The sequence below is a fragment of the Coturnix japonica genome, chromosome 19 (genome assembly GCF_054131305.1).
Source record: "Coturnix japonica strain WE chromosome 19, WE-NBRP24, whole genome shotgun sequence".
NCBI lineage: Eukaryota > Metazoa > Chordata > Aves > Galliformes > Phasianidae > Coturnix > Coturnix japonica.
This window is the reverse complement of record NC_140681.1, coordinates 3,846,183-3,866,124: the sequence shown is the minus strand read 5'-3', so window position 1 is coordinate 3,866,124 and position 19,942 is coordinate 3,846,183. Positions and strand designations below refer to the sequence as shown.

Sequence of the window (19,942 nt, the reverse complement as noted above, 5' to 3'; positions counted from 1 at the left end):
TGATACCTTCCTGGCATGCTGCGAGTGCTGAGACGAGACAGAGCTCCTCCTGGCAGACTCTGCTATAAAACATGCCATCAAACCTTGTCACAATCCTGGCAGACACTCCACACTCCCACCTCCCAAACCTCCCACCCAGCTTGGCTGAATGGTGGAGAAACAGCAACAGTTGGTAAAATAAAACTAGTCTCCAGCAGATACCTGAGGGTGAGCATCAGTGGTCCATTGGTGGGCAGAGTGCAGCCTGAAGCACTCATCGCTCTGGGCAGCCGGGAGCCACCGCCTGGGAGGGCAATTAGGGGTTGTTAATGAAGACACTCAGTCCTTCCCTAATTCCTGCTGCTTTCTTTGGTGGTTGGGTTAATCTTAGTGGTCTTTTCCAATCTTAATGATTCCTTGCTTCCTCCCTGTCAGGAGGTGGAGGGCAGGACCAGTGTGGGCATTCCTCCCTTGTGTTTTGCCTCCATCACTGACTTTTGGTGAGGATGCTCCATTGCTGGCAGTGCAGTTGCTGGGGGATAATGTGTACTTGTGTTGTTCTGTCTCTCACCTCTCAGGACATGTGAGTTTGGAGGAGTTTTCAGCTATTTGTCCCCATTGCCTGAGGCTTATAGTTGCAGCAGGTTGTTCATGGTGACCACCATTGCTGCTCAGGCCTGGCTTTCCTCTAGAAGGAAGGCTGGAAGATGACCATACACATGGCTGGGCAGGACTCATAGGCAACTCTTCCCTTGACTCGTGCCACTAAAGACTACACGGCACGGTGGCAGGAGAAAGCTCAGAGCCCACTGTAATGTGGCTGTAATTTCCACTCAGGTCCCTGGATGAATTTATGGAGTCAATGATCCCTTCCAACTTGGGATATTCTATGGAGTGTGATACTCTAAGGAGTGTGATTGGTCTTTGCATCTGAAAAATAAACAAACCACAAGTTCATTTTAAACTGGAAGAGATAGGTCTCAAGGTCTTCGTAATCTGTTGATATAGGCTGTGTATTGATCACACAAACGGATGATGGTCAGATGATGGTCAGGGTTAGAGAAAATCACTGACATTAGAAAAAGAATGTCAAAGGGGAAACTCTGGCCTCCAAGCATGGAGAGCTCTGATGCTCCTGAAGGTCTACTGGTATCACGCGCCTTGCCTTGCATGTGACTTTCTTGCCTATATATGCATGTATGTCTCTCTATATATGTACAAGTATATATATCTAAAGATCCCTGGTGAAGAGAAGTGAGCTTTGTGCTCACTAAGTTGAAAGAAAGGACTAAACTGTGCTGGCGGTGTGGTGGAAGTCGTAGTGTGCACTGCAGCTGTACTAAGATTTTACTTCTTTTCTACTGTTCTTAAAGCAATGCTGTGTCATTTCATATGTTGTGCAAGAGAACAAAAAATAGAGAGAAGACATTGATAGATATTAAATGCCTTTCTTGGCAGACAGTTCAAGAGAAATCTCATGTACTATTTTAGAATGAACAGTAGAGTGTTACACGTCATTTATTACAATCAGCAGCTAATGGAATCCCTTCCAGATGGGGTTTTGGAGGTGAGCACAGCATTATAGCTGATGATCCAGGCTTGTGAATTTTGTATGAACTCTCATGTGACAGTGAAATTTTTGCAAAGTGAAGTCAGGAAGCAATTCCTGTAACTTCCATCTTAGCAACCAAAGCTTCCATTGCTTGTGTAGTGCTTGGATAGTACAGTAATACAACTCCTAAGTTGTTAACAATAGGGTGTTTGAAAAACATCACGGAGTGAAAAACTAACGTGACCGAGCAGTTCTGAGACCGAATGAATCATCTTTGTTTCTTCTGCATTTACTCCAAGGGTATAAAAAAAGCAACTTACTCACCTGACAAGATCTGTTAGGCGGTGTGGAAGGCGGTGTTCAAGAAAGATGGAGATGTGGCACTTGGGGTCATGGTTTAGTAGTGGTGATGGGTTGAGGGTTGGACTTGATGATCTCAGAGGTCTTTTCTGGCCTTAATGATTCTGTGATTCTGTGATTCCAAGCATCTGGCCAGGCTAAGTCATTCTGGTGGAGGCCTGCTGGGGAGCGGAGTGGCTCCCGTGGCATAAGGAGCACATGGGCTGGCTGTCTAGCAGTGCTGATGAGCTGTTAAAGCCAGCTGACAGCTAATAAAATAGCAGCAAAATATAGAGGAAGATGGTATGCAGCCAACAACATTTATCACTTTATCAAAGATTTCCTACTGTGCTCCATGCCGCTGGAAGTGAGTGCATGTGGAGCCTGCAGAGCTGCTGCCTTTGATGCAAAACGTGGGGGAACCTGGGCAGCTCCGGGGGGAGCAGCTCACACTTCTGAACCCCCAGCATCGCATTGATATGAAGCTGTGTGTGCTGAAAAACCTCCACTCCTGCCCCTCTAGTCAGCCACTGCTGTTGAGAGCCAAATTACTGCTGTGAAGCCATGAGATGGGGAGCTGGGGCTGCCGTGTTCTCAGTTGCTGAGCTCTGATTTCTAAGCTGTGATAAGCAAGATGTTCTGCTGCGCCCTGTTGGGAGGTTGGTTTTGAATCCTGCTTGTGAATGCAGAGGTTCCTTTGCTTCTGGTATGGACCTCTGGGGAGTGGCTTTGGGAAATGGTGTTTATTTGGGGAAACATAGCATAGTGGGCTGCAGAGATACTAAAAAGATTCCAGGCCTTGTGCTCTTGGGATTTCCTACCCCAAGTGATGGATTACTTCTCCTGTCCCATTGGAACCTGTGTTTGGGTCTGTGGCCGCTGAGGAGTGATTAGTTGGGGAACTGCTCACTTCCAGCAGGAAAAATGTTGCTTGCTGCTTCAGAGTTTGGATGGAGGCCTGTGCAAACAGGAAGGCACCTCTGTGGCCACAGGACGAGCCCTCTGTTCCCCAAGGGTGTGGGGCTGTCCAAATTTGTGCAGGGTGGGCTCAGTCCCAATTCTGCACTTCCATGACCCTGGCTTGAGGTTGTGCATCCCAAGAGCAAGCACACTGCTGCTAACATCAGGTCCACGTGTTTGCTCCAAAATCTATGTGCTCATGCAGCCGGGCAGGAGAGCAGACCTGACAGTTTGTCTATGTGAAGGATAATGGCATAAAAAGTGGCAAAGCTGACCCAGTGCACTGCCCATCACCTGCATTGTAGCTCTGCTCGTTGACCATCAGTGACACTGCTGTCATGGGCAGCAACCTCTGAGATTCATCTCAAGCCTGGAAATTCATCAGCAGTCACCGAAAGTGTCTGCGCTCATGCTGTGTGCTCAGGTCTATACATTTGTGTACACTGGAAAGGGCAAAATATGACTTGGCTTTTATTACTTTAATTAAAACATGAGTGAAGGCTATGAGATTCATATTAAATTGTATTTTCCAGGCTGCTGTGTGAAGGGCTAACTGATCTGATTACCATGAAGATTACAAACTATCAAAGTGAAAAAGAGCTTTTTGCAAGTATTTCATATTAAACCTTCAAACATAACACTTTAAGAATAATTATGGTTGTATTACGGGAAAATGATTCATGAATTCTGAATAAATATAAGACCCTTAAAGGGAAATGTTCCAAGACCACAGTTTTCGTTCCAATCTGATGAAATTTAGTATCATTTTGCAGCTGTAGAATAAAATGAAATATATATATATATATGTACATAGGCTGTATTGAGTATATGTCAGACTAAACTAATGAGATTTTTTTCATCAACTCTGAGCACGCACGCACACAAATGGAATAGCCGTTCTCATTTGCTGTAATAGAAAGCAGCGAGGAGAAGGGAGAAAGGATCTCACTGCTCACAAGCCTTTATTCTACTCTTGATTGTTAAATAATATATTTTAAGTTCTCGTGGCCTGACTGCAGAATGTTTGAACTGACATTAATGGGGACGGGAGAGAAAAAAGGCAGCTACAGGGAAAAAAAGAAGTGAGGAAGGGCCAGGACTGGGGGTTTTATTGGTATTCCCAGTGGGCTGCAATAAAGATACTTTTCACACAATACAGTGAATGTTTACAGCAGACAATTTAGTTTCCTTCCAACAATTATGAGCGAAATTGAATCTCAGGAAATGTTAGTTTTCCCTAAAATTAGACATAACAATAAAGATACCCCTGCAAGTTTATTAAGGAGGGAAGAGAAGAAAAGCCATCAGTCTCTGGAAGACAATTTAGCCAATTTATTTTAAGAATTCCAGATGACTTCCAAAGCAAACACACAGCTCTGCAGCCGAGCCTCGTGCTGGGCACTAGCACTTTCCCAGGCTCCAGCAACCAGCACAGTCTGGAAGCAAACACCCATTGGGTGCCCATTTCCACCACGGACCTGGTTTGTGCAGGGGTCTGCTTCCAACCTCTGTTGTTTGATATCAAGAGTAGGAACAGGGGCTTCTCTGGGGATCTTTCTTCAGACCATTTTGGTCACATTTGGGTCTACCTACAATGCTCTTTTTTGTTAACAGCCAGAAGGGCACCAGGTACATGGTTTGGTGTCCTTCTGAACTATAGCTTCTATAGAAACACTCAACTCTGAGTTTGTGGGCATATTTACGTCTTGTCCACACTTTAAAAGATGACAGCAGAAGCCATTGAGCAGTCAGGGCAAATCTGTTTCTGCTTTCAACCCACATTGTGCCAGGATCTTTTCTAGTTGGGTTGGAGCTTGATGATCTTTAAGGTCCCTTCCAACCAAAGCCACTCCGTGATCCTGTGGTTGTAGCTACTCTTTCCGTCATGGCCACTTCTTCTCTAGAGGGTATTTGATGGACATCTGTGAGTTAGGACGTAGATGAGACACTCAGAATGACGTGTGTGATTCCATACATAAGCTTATTTTTATTAAAGGAAAAAAAAAAAAAAAAAAGTTAAAATTGTTAAAGATAAAATCTGCTTTTTTCCCCCAAATTTACATATTGGAGACTTAAGGTTGAGATTTTCACACCTACGCTGGGGATTTGGAGACTTGGCTGTGCACCAGGTTACGGTTCTCATCATTTTGTCATGAGTCTCTTGGTGCTTCGTGCTTTCCCTAACAGCCCGGCACCTTTGTGCTCCTGTGACATGACAGCTTCTGCTTTGGATAAGTGTGTGAATGAATAACATTCTAGTGCTGGTGGTAGTGGAGGAAGGTTTGTGGCTGTGGCTCTTAGAAGCTCAGTAAACTCAAAAGAAGTAAAGAGAGATCCCAGCTGTTGCCCTTAACCTCTCACAGATGGGGCAGGCTGGAGCATGGATGAATTCTGAATGTTCAGTGTCTGCAAGGAGGGAAGCATCCTGGTTCCAAAGGCAATCTTTAACTTCTCTTTTGCCCTACCAGCCCAGGTCACATTCAGCTTCAAATTAACATTGCCTGGCCTTCTTTGGAGACAGCACTTGTCCGAACCCAGTTGTTGAGCTTAACATTAGGGGATGCTCCTGACACCTTCTCTCAGGACTGACTCAGTGTCTGAGTGCTTCTCCTGGTGCTAAGGGCCAGGTCTGGGGCTGAGAGTCTTGAGGATAACATGGGAGGCTGATTTATTGCTCCGGGGCTTCCAGTTAATTTCCTTTTCCCATTTCAACCACTTCCTGGCAGTCTGCAATGTTATGCAAGGGATGGGATGGTAAAGGATATCAAGCTGCTCTCAGGGATGGAGAGAAGAAAGGGGAAGGGAGAGCGTGGCATGCCACAAAGCACCGATATGTTTTCAATTTTAATAATATAAAAGGAGGTAAGCACCACCTTAGCTACAAAGGTGACAGGTGCATAAGAAGCACTGAATAAATACATTAAACATATTTGCTGTAGGCATTTGTCGCTGGAAGTTTAAACATTAGACAAGCCTGCTTTGTCTGATACCATAATACAGCAGGGATGTTCCCAGAGCCATTAGCTCTGCTCTGACTGCAGCTTTACATCTTCACTGGATGTACCATGGAAGCTGCATTGTGTCAGAGATGCCTCAGCGAGTTTTGCACCCAGGAGAAGTGAGTGAGTTCTGGGGTGATTTCAGGTGGCCTTTTGTGGAGCTTATTTCCCCTTTCACACTGATGTTTTGGTGCTTTTCCCTGGGAATCACTGGGCAGGGCCCCTCTTTGCCTTTGTGCCTATTACCCTGTGGCTGAACAGAGCAGATAAACAGGTTTGCATCTTTAGTTTTGGAAATGACAGGATAAGGAGGAAAGCAGATACTCAATCCATTAAGAAATAACTAGGTGGGTGATTCACTACCATTTGTGTAAATGCTAACTCTGCTCTGCCCGCACAATTTATTAGTACTTCACAGGAGGAAAAAAAAAATAAATTATTTTAATCTCATAATGGATGATGAGCTGTGAAATTGCTTCTGCAGCAGCTGGGCACCCTGGGGGAGGTGCTGCCTTGCACACATTATGCAGACTCTCCCCACTTCTCCCCGTCCTTGTGCTAATCAGACACATCGAGTCTGGGCACTGGGAAGGGGCTGTGCTGCTACTCGTGGGCTTTATTGCCTTTTTTGCATCATGCATACATGCATACATCATTTCCTTGTCAATTTGACTTGGGGCCTCAAGTGAACTGGGGAAGCATGTGGGTCCAAAGTTGGAGCGTGTTGGTGGTGAGTGATGCTTTGGGCAGCACAGGTCCCAGCCCCAGCTCATGTTAAGTAACAGAAATTTAGCGAATGGAATGGGGCTGTGCATCCAGCTCCCAAAGTAGAAGACTTGCTACAGAGCACCCATCCAAAACGCGGCACGAAGTCAGTTTTAAACTCAATGGGAAAACAAAATGAAAGCTGAAAGGGGATAAGCAGGGTACAGAATAAAGTTTCCTTCCTGCTCTGAGTCCTTGCTAGACTGAAGCCAGGTTGAATTAATTTCTTAGAGTGCTTTTTGCTAATTCTTCCCCATATGCACTCCATTACTGTTTGCAGGCTGCCTTATCTCTTGACCTGCTTACAGTGCATTATACATCATTATGTAATGTACCCTTGGCTCAATGCAGAATACCAAATCCAGCCAGCCCAACAATGAATTTCTGTGAAGTGCACTGATCTTATTATGCAAGTTCAGTATGCCATGAGACAAAAAAAAAGGCAATTATGTAAAGTCTGTACTCCTCAAATAATTCCCAGAAACGCATAATATTCTTGAGTAGAATATTATCATATTCCTTGTATTGACTAACAGCAAAGAGCCCAGGAAAGCAAAGCAAAGGGTTTGCATTTGTCCTATCTGGTCGATCTAATTTTAGATCCCTATTGGCTCCTCTCTGCCTGAATGTGCAGTCCCTACAGAATATGTTTTAAAATCAAGCTTTATAAACAATTGGGAGGCAGATGACAGAGGGTGTGCTTTGCTGACATGGAACAGAGCTTGCACATCTCTGAGCTTCCCCTGGAACTCTGCCACGTTTATTTTGAAAGACTTGGGGGAAGAACAGCTACAAAACTGTACTGCGATATCTCCCCGTGCTCAGGGCAGATACTGCAGTTAGATATTGCTGCAGGTGAAGAAGAGCAGCTGTGCATCAAATATGCCTTCGAGTCCTGCTAATGAAGACACAACAAAGGGGTTGTAGCTCCAGCTATTTGCCAATATTTGCATGAGCCAATATTGAGTGCTCCTGAAAATGCCATCAGCAGACTTGGAGCTGGGTATCCCAGGTGTTTAGAAGGGGAAGGTCTGTGCCTGTAGGAACATTGTGTTGCCTTCAGTGGTGGAGATGGGAGTTCAGAGGCAGCATTTCCATGTGGGTCCCATTGTGACTGGGGACAGCACAGGGAGGGGAAGCACAGCCTGGATGTACTCTGCCCCATGAAAATGGCGTTCAGTGACACAGTAATAACAAACCTGCAAAGCAGGAGTTTGGGGCATGTTTTGTAAGGAGCATGCAGAGCTTCCTGCTTCTGGATATTGATTTCCAGAAGTTACTTAATAGGAATGCAGGGAGGTGGAAGGTAAGTAAAAACAGAGAGAGGTGAAAGTGGGCGATGAGTTGTTCTGGTCTCTGAGGGGCTTCAAGAAGCATTCACTGCTGATCTGCTGCCTTAGGCAGGCCTTGAATTCTTGGGAGGACAATACATGGTGGTGTGTCTCCATTTCTCCCTCCAAATGGTCCCAGAAGTGTTTCTCCCTGGTGGCATGGGGTGGGTGTTGGGCAGATCAACTGGCACCCACATTGGCCCTGGTGGGGACCTTCCCCATGCTCCCTTCTATGGTGATAAGTGCAGAACACCAGGTAATGAAGGATGGAAAGGCTGAGAGCTGGGGTGGATTACATTTTTCTTCCACTTAATTCCTGGGGGTAACTTCTTCCCAAACTCATTTCTGTCTTTGTCGCTGGGGAATTAGAGGTCTCTCTCTTCCCTCAGAAGGATAAGTGTACCATTACTAATCCTTTATACACCGCTGAATGCTGCACTGCTGCTCCCATGCATGTCTATTTGCCTTTATGGTAACTGTAACCTTTTCTTGAACCAGAGATTTTCCTGAGCAAGAGCCCTTTGGGATCTCTGTGGGCTTTCTTGGATATATTTTTAATAAACACAATAATTTGACTGCAGGCCCATTACCTATCCCCTGTTTGTTCTATGGGAGAGTCATTTCCATGCCTACAAAAGCACTAACTCATAGGGCAATCAGAGGAAGAATGACAACCAGAACAAAATCGGTGTGTGCTGTGATAAGCCAGTCCATCTTCAGCATCATGCACCATTGTGTTATGTATTGCCTGTAAATAACGGCCTCGAGAAGATATTAAATCTTTAGGAAAAATCAAGTCTTAATTGTAACTATATTTTTGTTTTCCATTTTGGTTTATATACAGTATATGACTTTTGCAGAGACATTTTTATTCCAGGAAAATGACAGGCCAACAAGAAGCCATAATTGCACTGATTTTTAGAAGTGCCTGCATTACTACGGATCTGATGTACTGCAAGACATGAATCAGAAAAATTCTATTAAAAAATCTCTTGAATGGCTGACACAGGAGTATTATCCACCATGATTAATTTGACTTGGTCATTATGAACACAGACAAGTCTGACAAAATTGCATTTCATTCCCCACTGAATTCATAAAATCACTATACACATAATAAGAAGTTCGAGTTGTGCGCTATCCACTGTTCTTGACAGGATTCCAGTCCTGGATAAGATGCTGATTAAAAAAAAAGAGGGAAGTGGGGGGAGAGGGACTTGGGAGCCTCTTTAAAAACCTACAATGTGGCTGATTTCTTTTGCTATAAATTGTTTGCAGAACTCCATTATTTTTAGCTCTTTTTTTTTTGCAGTGAAGTGGTGATGCAGGTCAACCACAGCTCAGGTGATGTAAAAAATGAGTGTATGCTATGAATACTCATGGCCAGTTCCCTGCATTTTCCATCCTGCCTAGCAACATGGCACCCCATAGTAGCAATCCCTTCACCCAAGTAGCAGCTAGACAAGGAGATCCAAGGTTTGCAGGGCAAAAGTGAATGTTTAGGACTCTGGTGTCTCCTTTCCATGCACATTTGGCTTTATGAAACTTGTACAAAGGGCTTCTTTTGCACTGCCAAATTTGGTTTAAACCATTCAGAAGGGATTGATTGAAATCCCATCCTGTGGGATCCATGTCTACAGCACTGGGGACAAAGGGCAGGTAGGATGAAGAAGTAAATCTCTACCTCCATTCCAGGGCAGTGATGTCCAGCAGCACTGTGGTGGAGGCTGACTGGCTGCTAGGGTTCACCGTAGCATGCAGAATGTGAATCAAAGCAACAATAGGAGGAAATGATGAGAAACTTGGGGAACGTTAAAGAGTTTGATTGATTGCTCTTTGGTTGAACCAACATTCGTTTGGGATTTAAATCCCACACTGCAGGAAGGAAAGGAGCACAGAGGTCTCAGCAGGCAGGTAGAACCCAGTTTGCTGCTGGTGGTGGGGCTGCCTGCATTCCTGCTGGTCTCCTGGCATGTCTGCATGCTACTGGAGGTTGTGCACGCACTTCCAGTGCACGTTTATGTTTGTGCAAGGACTCGTTTTTCCCTTTTCAACTGCATTCCCTCAGTCAAAAACCTGAGCATGTGACAATTAATGTTAAAAAGGGCTGGGAGAACATTGAAGACAATTTGTAGATTGCATGTGGCTGGCTGTTAATAAATACTTCCTTACAGTATTCCTCCAACTCTACCCAAGTAATTCATTGGCCCCACTATTCACAGGCAGGATCTCCACATGCAGAGACGAGGCAAATCAATTGCCATTGCTAAGCCCCAGAGCTGCTGATGCAGAAAATCAGCACTGCTTCACATCTTGGCACAGGGCTTTGGAAGGCACAGGTGGGAGTGCTGCCCCGTGGTGTGCACTGTGCTGTGGTTCTTGCTGGCACTGGAGTGTTTCTTTGGGATTTCCAACATTCAGGTGCCTTCCACCTTCTCCTGCCACCTGAACCAACTGTGCTGCCCCTGTGGCTACAGCACTCTGTGCTCTCCATGCATAGAGGAGCACAAGCTTTGTTGGTGTCTGGCACAGTAGCACTTGTTCACAAATAGCAATGTTTTATTCACTCTGCAGACTTCTCAGCCTGCTTTTCATCCAGCCCTATGTAATGTCTGAAATACCTAGGGGGTCACGTTCCTACAGCAATAAGCTCTTGTGTTAGCTGCAGGAAAAGCTTCGTTAGCAGGTAAGGGGTGGGAGAGTCCATGGTGTTTTGTGTCATCTGGATGATTAGGGTGCGATGAATCACATCAGTCGACATATTTCCTTTGTACCTTACTGGGAATACATTTTCTTTCTTAGGCTCGCGTTTACTGTTGAGTGTTATTTGACAGGGCAAATATTTACCTGCAATAATGCTGCAAATTTCTATCCTTTTCACTGTGAATAATATTTCTCTAAATCGGGGCTTGGCTGCAACTCCTGGATCCTTGTGGATAATCACACAGAGCACAACTCAGGGAAGAATTGGGGTCACTGGATCTTTGCCATGCTTCTGAGGAGAGTGGTTCCCAGGTCCTTGGTCAAGTCATGTCTTCTATGATTAATAGCAATGTGCAGGGAAGAAGTGCTGGCCAGCTGTAGAGTGTATTTTAAAGAAAGACAGTATTTCCCTCCTTATCCAAGAGGGAAAAGGCAGGAGGTTGCTGTGTTTGCTGGGCCCGGAGCAGAGCAGGCCGAGGGGAAGCACCCATGGCGGCTGCAGCTCCTCACAGGGAGTGGAGGGCAGCGCTGAGCTGGAGAGGCCTGGCACGGGGAGGTTTGTTGTTTCAGCGGATGTCAGCGTTTTAATTTGAAAGGGAATCATGTGTCATCACAACAACTGTCATCTGTTGGAGAGCAGAAAATCCTAGATCTCCATGGCTCGCTGTGCAGTCTGCAGTGGGCGGCCTTTCAGCAGGGCAAGCTTCCCCACGCCTGGCTTGGGATTCCTGGTGGGAGGAAAGGGTTTAGGCCAGCTCACTAATCTAATTTGTAATGTATCCTTATAACGTATAATTGGCTGTTTAATTCAATTCAAATTAACATAAGAATAGAAAACAGAATCTACCACGCAGCCCGGGCGGTGATGGGAAGGGGCATGGGGTGTTGCTGGCAGGAGACTGGAGATGATGGCTTTTGTGCATGTGATGTGAGCCCACCCTTCATAGGCATGGATACATCCCCCTGGCCATGCCAACAGTGTGCCACAATAAAGCCCCCCCACCCCACCGTGACTCTTCTCCCTTCCCTATCTCTCTTGCCATCTATTTAAAACATATATAGAATAACGGCGGCCTGTTTTGGAAAATCCTTCTGTGCAGTGTGGTGTAAAAGCTGGCAGGCACCGAGGCTGATTACGTTGATTGGATATTGTCTAATCTGATTTTGATTGTGTACGGCTTTGATTGTGATTCTGATAGGTCTGCACAATACTGTAGCTCTTTCGGAGGGCTGTGTGAGTTACAGAAGGTTTTTTTTCTCCCAGGCTGAATAGCATAAAGAACGTGCAGGGGGAGCAGGGGCTAAACCACCTCAAAGCCCTTCCGTGAGCTGCTTTGCGGCAGCATGAGCAACTGGTAGTTTTGAAGAGAGCTTTAGGAAACTTTGAGTGGGTTTTACATAATTTAGTTAAGCGCAGAAAAGCCACTCGCTTATATACCTGATACCAAAATAAACCAGTTGGAGGAACAAGTTTGCTGTGCAATGATTTATTTAAATCCCTTTCCATAAAGCGCGGAGTGAAATCCTCTTAAATAGCTGGAGACGAATTTATGTACCTCGAAGAGTGTAGCTCAAATGAAAACTTAACTGCTAGACGTATTAAATGGGATCTGTCTGCTTTTGTGTGCAGCCTCTCATCCCCCTACCTTGCCCGCACAGTACCACTGCTAGACAGAAGCTGACTGGAAAAACAACTGGGCTTGAATTTCCCCTGAACAATAACTGTTGATACGGAGCTAGCTCAGCCTGGTCTCCTTCTTATATTTCTGGTGTACTCGTGTTTCCCCAAAGCAAGTAGGAATTTCACGCAAGTGTGAGTAATTGGGAGGGACATGCAGCATATGTGCTCTGCTCTGTTTTTGTGATGGGATGAGCGGAGACAAGAGGTGGATTTCCCCTTAGCCGCCTCTCCTACCAGATTCTCTGAGCTCTGATTAAAAATGTATATGTTTTTTTAATTTAATTTCATTTTATTAAGGGTTTTCTCCCTGCAGTCTGGGGGTGATGAAGAGCGTGAACCCAAGTGTGAGCTCTGGGGCAATGGATTAATAAAGCCTGAAATGTTCAACTGGTTTTGCACACACCTGGGGTTTTGCTCTTAAATCGAGTATTAAGTCCAAATCCAACCATGAAACTAGGTGATCTGAGAAATTCAGCTTAAAATCCATGTGTGTAATACTATGGCTAATCAGAATTTCATATGCTATAATAATAAATGAAACAGTAGATCTTTAGAATAAGCCTCCTCTGCCAGAGTCTGCCTCCGTAATTAATAATTTTGGATAGATTTACGCTTACATTATGAAGCAAATATGTTCTTGTCTGATATAAAAGCAGTTACACAGGTGTAATAATATATATGTGTTTTTCATACAAATTGGAATGCTTAATTTAACACAAATCAGCAGTAAACATGGGAAACAAAAGAAGCAGCATCTCTGTACATTCACAGGGAGTGTTGGTACAGAGATGAGGGCGTGCTAATCCAAACCAGATTTGTATGAGAATATAAGGAAGGACAAACCTCAGTGTGGGGCACTATCAGGCTTTCTCTCTTTAGAGGAGCTTATAAACTGGTAAAGGGTGACGCATTGTGAAATGTCTTTTTCACTTTTTAGACATACAATAGTCAGAATGAGAATAATGAAGACTACGAAATCCCACCCATCACACCTCCCAACCTCCCCGACCCTTCACTCCTGCACTTGGTGGACCACGAAGCTGGATATCACTCCCTGTGCCACAGCCTGCCTCCAAACAGCCTGATACCCGCGTACCCCTACCAGAACATGGACCTGCCAGCCATCATGGTCTCCAACATGCTGAGTCAGGATGGGCATCTCCTCTCCAGCCAGCTACCCACGGTCAGTGACTTCCCCCTGTTTTCATCTTTCGTTAAAGCCATTTCTGTACATCATGCAATGATTTGATTGAGATGCTATACATTCAATGAGCTGCTTGCACCAGGGATGGGGATTGAGCCTCCTGCTTGCTGCCCCGTGCCCTGCTGCAGGAGTGGCTCAGTGGCATTGGCAGGAGGAGCACGGCTGCCCCATGGAGGGAGAGTTTTCCTCTTGATTTCCAGGAGAACAAGATCCCTGCTTGCTCTTGCAAGCTCAAGTTGCCTTTTGGCTCACACGGTGGTAAGGTGATGCCTTGCAGAGTTTCAAATGATGCTTCTATAGGAATAAATAACGCAGGGATAATAAAGTGTAGTCAGCTCTGGGAAGGAACTTTGGGGCTAATTAGGCCTTAAGACACTTCTGCAGCAGCAGCAGCATTGAGGAAAGGTGTTCTTGTGTTTTTTGGCAATGCTATTGAATTAACACTGGAGCTGTGTAATAATATTTTCCTCTTTACCTCATTTAGCCCTATGGTTAGTTTTCTAGATTGTTTCTCTCTAAGATCATTGATTTTCATGGGTGCTGTTGGAAGGCATCAATATCAAGCAGAGTTAATTTTACTTTATTTGCATTGCCTGCAAGCCTGCAACTGCTCCAGCTAGACAGCATTTGGTGTCGATTGCTTGAGTAGATAATGGTCTGAAAGACAGTGATATTTAAATATTTAAATGGGATATTATCTCTTAGTCTAGGAAAATCCCAAGGCTTTCTAAAGTCTTGGTGCATCTCCAAGTTGCGTGGTTAGTGTGTTCAAGAAAAACATCATCTTCTGCCTATCAATATTGAACGCGAGCATATTCCTATGAAATTAAATATTACTTAGGTCTCTGTGTTAGCTTTTAGGTTCGTAGGTGATTAAAACATTCATTTCTGAGACAAAAAGAGTCAATTTCGGATGAAATATTTCTCCCTAGTTTAATTTAAAGCACAACCCTTTTTCCTGACCCCTATTTTCATAACACAATAATTTTATCCTGTGTTGATTGTCTCATTTTTGAGAGGTGATATTGCACTTATAAATCACTTTCTAAAATACCTAAAGAAACAAGAATAGTGGGATTTATTAAACAGCTTCTGTACGTCTGAAATAATTTATTTTGGAGTAGTCCTTGGGAAATGTTCTCTTTCTTATTTTATGGTACTGTTTTACAAATGCAGCGTGGTGACAATAAATCAGGGCTGAACCGGAGAAGATAAGAAGGGGGCTTAGTGGGCTGTAAACATACAATAGAGAGATTAAGATTTGTTTGCCCCTTACCACTAAAATAAAAAATCCAGTGAACCCTGAATTTTCCAGCCGATAGTGAATTGAAAGTGCTTAGTTTTGAGTGGAAACCTCCGGAGCTGCAATACGTCTTCAAAGGTCCCATCAGTAAAGGAAGTAGATCAGGGTGCGAATGGTGTTGCAATGTCAAGTTGAAATTAAATCCTGCCTTCCCCTCCTGCCGAAGCCTTTTTTCCATGTTGTCAGGCCTGAGCTGCAGGAGCAGCTCCCAGCCCTATTTTTTCCTGCCCAGCTGTGGTTTTGGATGCCCACACTGAGTTCCCCTCACTCCAGTACACCTCCTTTGTGGCAGGATTGTAGCATGTGTTCCATAATTACCATGGGGAGCAAGGCATGTGTGTGATGGAGTAATTAAATACAAGAAACAGAGCAGATTTTTAAGCCTGTGTCACCAACACCACCTGCCCGCATCCCATTGAGCCTCAGCTCTCTGGGTGAGGCACCATGAAGATGCTTCAGGCCTTGCTGCCTGTCACTGTGTGAGGTGTGACCTTCTCCAAACCCACCCAAAAGTTCATCACATTCAGGTGGGAGATGCAGCAGCAGCAAACGGTCTGATCAAGGAATCATAAAATCATACAATCACAGAATAGCCTGGGTTGAAAAGGACCACAATGATCATCTGGTTTCAACCTCCCTGCTATGTGCAGGGTTGCCAGCCACCAGACCAGGCTGCCCAGAGCCACATCCAGCCTGGCCTTGAATGCCTGCAGGGATGGGGCATCCACAAAAAAGGAAGGGATTTATCTGCTTGCTCTTCCAAAAAGAGTGGATTTATTGTGATGCAGGCGGAGATGGGAAACATAACTGCAGAGGCAGCGTGTGGAAGTTTGTGCTCCAGAGCAGGTGTTGCATCGTACGCTGTATCACATTTTGAACACACAACTATTTCCTGCCTTCGCTGCCATGTCTTGTGGTTGGGATGCAGTAAAAAATATGGTGAATGAGTCAAGGTCAAGTGTTTGGATGTGGGTAAGGCTTCTCCAAACAACAGCTAAAGGTTTGGTATTTTGCAGAAGGCAACCTTGTGCTAAATTCTTAACAGGACAGGTTATTCTCCCTTGCCATCTATTATTATTATTATTATTATTATTATTATTATTATTATTATTATTATTATTATTATTATTATTTGCTACAAAGGCAGGACGATGGTTAGAGGGAAAGTAAATAGGAGAGATGTGATTTTCACAGAGAAACGGTGAATACTTAAGAAAATAAAAGAGGAAAAAAGACCTGTTTTTCAAGAAAAGAGAATGACTTTGCCCACTATGAGCATCCTCTCAGCTTCTTGGTGTCGACACGTGGCTGCTGAACCCTCACAGGGGTCCAGTGGGTTCCTGGTGGATGTCAGCGAGAGCTGGGAAGCACCTTGCATTGCTGGAGATAGACAGTTAAGGCGGGGTGCTGCTGGGGGAAGGAGCTGCTGTGAATAAATGAGATTTCAGGAGGGATTTGGCAGAACATATTTGACAGAAAGAAAGGGTGATCAAGGTCAGAGCCCATGAATCTCCAGCATAGTGCAAACATATTTCCATAAATATTAGATAGTGGCGTGTCTCTGCTCATAAGGTGGGATGGTGCCCAGTCCTGGGTGCTGCACCCTTCTCTGCTGGGTGGAACTATGGCACAGCCGTGTGTTTTTTGCTGGGGGAAACATCATTTTGGACACCCCAAGTGGCAGCTGTTAGGAGCAAGCATTGACTTTGCCATCAGTATGAGAGTTTGAATGGAGAACCTGGCAACTATCTGTGCATCTCCGCTCTGTGGTGCTTCTTTATGATGGGAGATCTACTTGACTTTCTTTCTTGACATTTGCACTGGATATAATTATGAATAAGCTACCCAAAATCAGCCTCCCTCACTGTTTAGCTCTTCTGGAAGCAAGTGCTGTCCTATGGTCCCTCCCTTCCCCTTGCTGGGAAGAGAAGGAGAGATGGAGAGGTTGGAAAGAAACTATCCCTTGAGCTCTGGGTGATAAATTTTTTCTGCTATCAGCAAGCTGGTGCATCAGCTTGAGAGAAAAAAAAAAAGAAGAAAAAAAAAAAAAAGAAGAAAAAAATAGAAAAAGACTCCAGAAATATCCTGGAAATGTTTCATTTCAGTTTGAGCAAAACCAGATAGTCTGAAAAATGTTCAGAATCACCAGTGGTGGGAAGCATGTCCATGGTGTAAAAGATGTCAGATTTCTGGTTAGGTCTGGAACCTCTATGCACTGGGTTACTGGCTTTAATTATTGTTTCCTAGGGGTTCCTTCCAGGGAGGAGAGGTTAAGGGCAGGAAGAATCAGAGCAACAAGGATGAATGCAACCCTGACATTTCTGAAGAGTTGGTTGGCTGACTTCAGGTAGCTTGGCTTTGGAAAGCAGGCAGCTGTTATGTAGCACTATGGGGCTTTTCTGTGGAATTGAAAGAAAGAGGGAAAAAAAGAAAGAAAAAAAGAACACAAAACCAAGAAAAGAAAAAAATCAGTTGTGACAGACCTACCTGGCTCCCTGTGAGAAATGAAGATGAAAAGCAGCCACCTCTCCAAAGTAGGGTTGTGTGCCTGCCTTCGCCATGGGGGTGGTGTAGGTCATTGAGGACAAACATCTTGCTGGTCACCAGCAGAAGACCCTGAGCAAAGTGGTGGATTCACCATCCCAGGAGGCTTTCAAGAAGAGGTTGGATGTGGCAGTGAGTGGCATAGTTTGGTGGGCACGGTGGTGATGGGTTGACGGACTTGGTGATCTTAGGTGGTGGTCTATCCAACATTAATGATTCTGCAGTTCAATAACCTACTCCAGCACTGGTAAGAGCATCTCCCTGGCTGGTGCCAGGGAGTTTCTTTTCATCTCCCATCCTTCCCATCTTTTCAACTGGAGCCCGAGTCACAAGAGGGCAGGAGCATCTCTGTTAGTGAGTAGCTCCAGTACAGCCTTAGTTGTGGGAACATGAAGAGGGCACTGGGCTGGATACACACAGAGCTGCAGCTCCGTAGGTGATAGAGATGTTACAGCAGGCACTGCTACTTACATGGTGTTGGCAAATACTTCCAGTGCATAAATATTGCAAGAATTTTAAATCACTGCCTGGTGAAATAAGTTATTAGAAACAACTCTGGTTCCAGCAGCGTCCTGAGCGTGGGCTGGCGCCATGTCACCACGTCACCAGGAGCAAAGAGTTAGCAGATCCCTGTGCCCTGGCACTCCCATGGTGTGTGCTTCAGGTTTGGACTCATTTGCCTTCCTGCTTACTAACAGTTCACTATTAAAAGCTGAACTCCAAACACGAGCCCTTGGTGGAAAATAGCAATAACACAGCCGTACGTGAAGGGCTCTTTGTATTAAACAGAGCCCTGTTTGCAATTCCCTGCTAGTGTTTTTCTCAGAGGCAATAAATGAAAGAAATATGTCTTTTTAAATTTTATAAAACTCAGAAAAATGGTTTTAAACAGCTTTTCTTCACCTCCTATAATTATTTATTTTCAAACAGTCCTTCAGGGTAATGTTCCGTTTTCTTATTTCACACTCCTTTTTCTCATAAATGAACCATCACTTCAATAAATCATTATGAAAACAGAGACTAACACAAACCCTGAAAGGTTGAAAGATTTATGTAACACATTTATGTTTTCCATTTTCTCATTCTGGTACTCCACTGCTAAAGCTAAGCTAATAAAAGCTGCTATTAATATTTCTTGTTGCCTGGCAACTGCAGAGAGGGAGTAATAGCTTTAGCTAGAAAAATAGATGACCGATAAGGAAAAATTCAATTCTTTTATTATCTCAAGGGAAAATGGGCTTTTACTGGAACATTATGATGTACGAGTGCAAAGTTGAATACAAAGGATATTTTTTCAGTTGTTTTTCTATTTTTAATGAACGTTATTTTACCTTCACAAACTTGTTTAAGGCGTTTGCCCCACCTACTTGCGAGCTTAATTTAGCTACACCCACACATGCTGCTGGCTCTGATGTCTGTTGGCATTTCATTTGAAAGCCCCTTCCCTCCATGCACGCCCCTCCCCCCCCATTCTCAGCCCTATCGCTTGTAACATTTTGCTCCAGGTCGGAGCAAGATTCCCAATCAAAGAGCAAATTGTTTGTGTATTTAAGAGCAGGAAGGGGCACGGTCTGATAGTTACTTGGGGAAGTTCTGGCAGCTGTGGCTGAGCCCTGTGTGTTTGCAGAGAGCAAATGTAGCTGTTTCTGGCCATGCATGGTGCTGGGTGCGGAGCTGGAGCTGCAGCCAGAAGTGTGGGTCTTTATGGGGACATAGCTCCTCCTCTATTGGAGAACTTCCCTGGGGCTTCTCATCATCTTAAACACCAGCCTGAGCTCTTTGCTTGCAGCTGCTGCAGCTGCTGCACGATCCAGGCCAGGTGAAGCAGGAGAGCTCCAAGTGATGATGTTTGCACCAGGTCCTAGCTGTGCTGATGCTCAGACAGCAGCAGGGCTGGGCGTGCAGTGAGCGTGATAAACTGAGCTGCTTCTGGGGTGCCTGTGCTGTTGCATCTCAGGTTCACCCCTGGGTATCCCATCTCTGTGATAAGAGGAATAAGAGATACACTGTTTGTGGGCATGTTGTGACAGCTGAGAACAAAGAGGGTTTGAGTTTTGGTTGGTAACATGAGATTGACTTCAGGAAGGAGGTAAGTTGCCACCTTTGCATGCTGGCTCTGAACATGGCGACCTTCTCCTGCTGGAACTGGGCATCTCACATGGAATCTGCTTGGCTGTCCTCTCACAGCTTCCTCCTTGCATGATTCCTGCTCCCCAGCAATGCTCGTGGTCAGCACATCTCAGCCCCAGATCCCCTTCAAAGTCTCTGTATGGAGGAAGGCTCTGAGACTCACAATATGCACACAGTGCTTGATGTTCCCCGGGATCATAGAGACAGAAGGAATAATCTTCCTGAGCTTTAGGGCTTCCCATAGCCAATACGAGGTTCTTGCCAAGCTGTGACAAACTCCACCTGCACAGTGATGGATAAACTGCATGGAATGATGGCATCTGCTCACAGGTGTCACCTCCTAGCAGATCTTTCTGGGTATTCCTGGTAAATTACCTTTGCTCTGTACTATTGCATCACTATTACTATTGTAAGTGTTGTATGCTGTGATAATAACAATAAAATTACACATC

General features: G+C 44.8%; 1 protein-coding gene across 6 annotated transcripts in view; it reads left to right on the top strand.

Moving 5' to 3' along the window:
* TOX2 (TOX high mobility group box family member 2) overlaps positions 1–19,942 on the top strand; it is a 101,037-nt gene that overhangs the window by 43,167 nt on the left and 37,928 nt on the right. For all 6 annotated transcript variants that reach the window (XM_085519528.1, XM_085519527.1, XM_015881385.2 and 3 more), the window contains one exon: positions 13,247–13,492. In XM_085519528.1, coding sequence (XP_085375654.1) covers positions 13,247–13,492 — 246 coding nt within the window. The remainder of the gene's footprint in view (positions 1–13,246; positions 13,493–19,942) is intronic.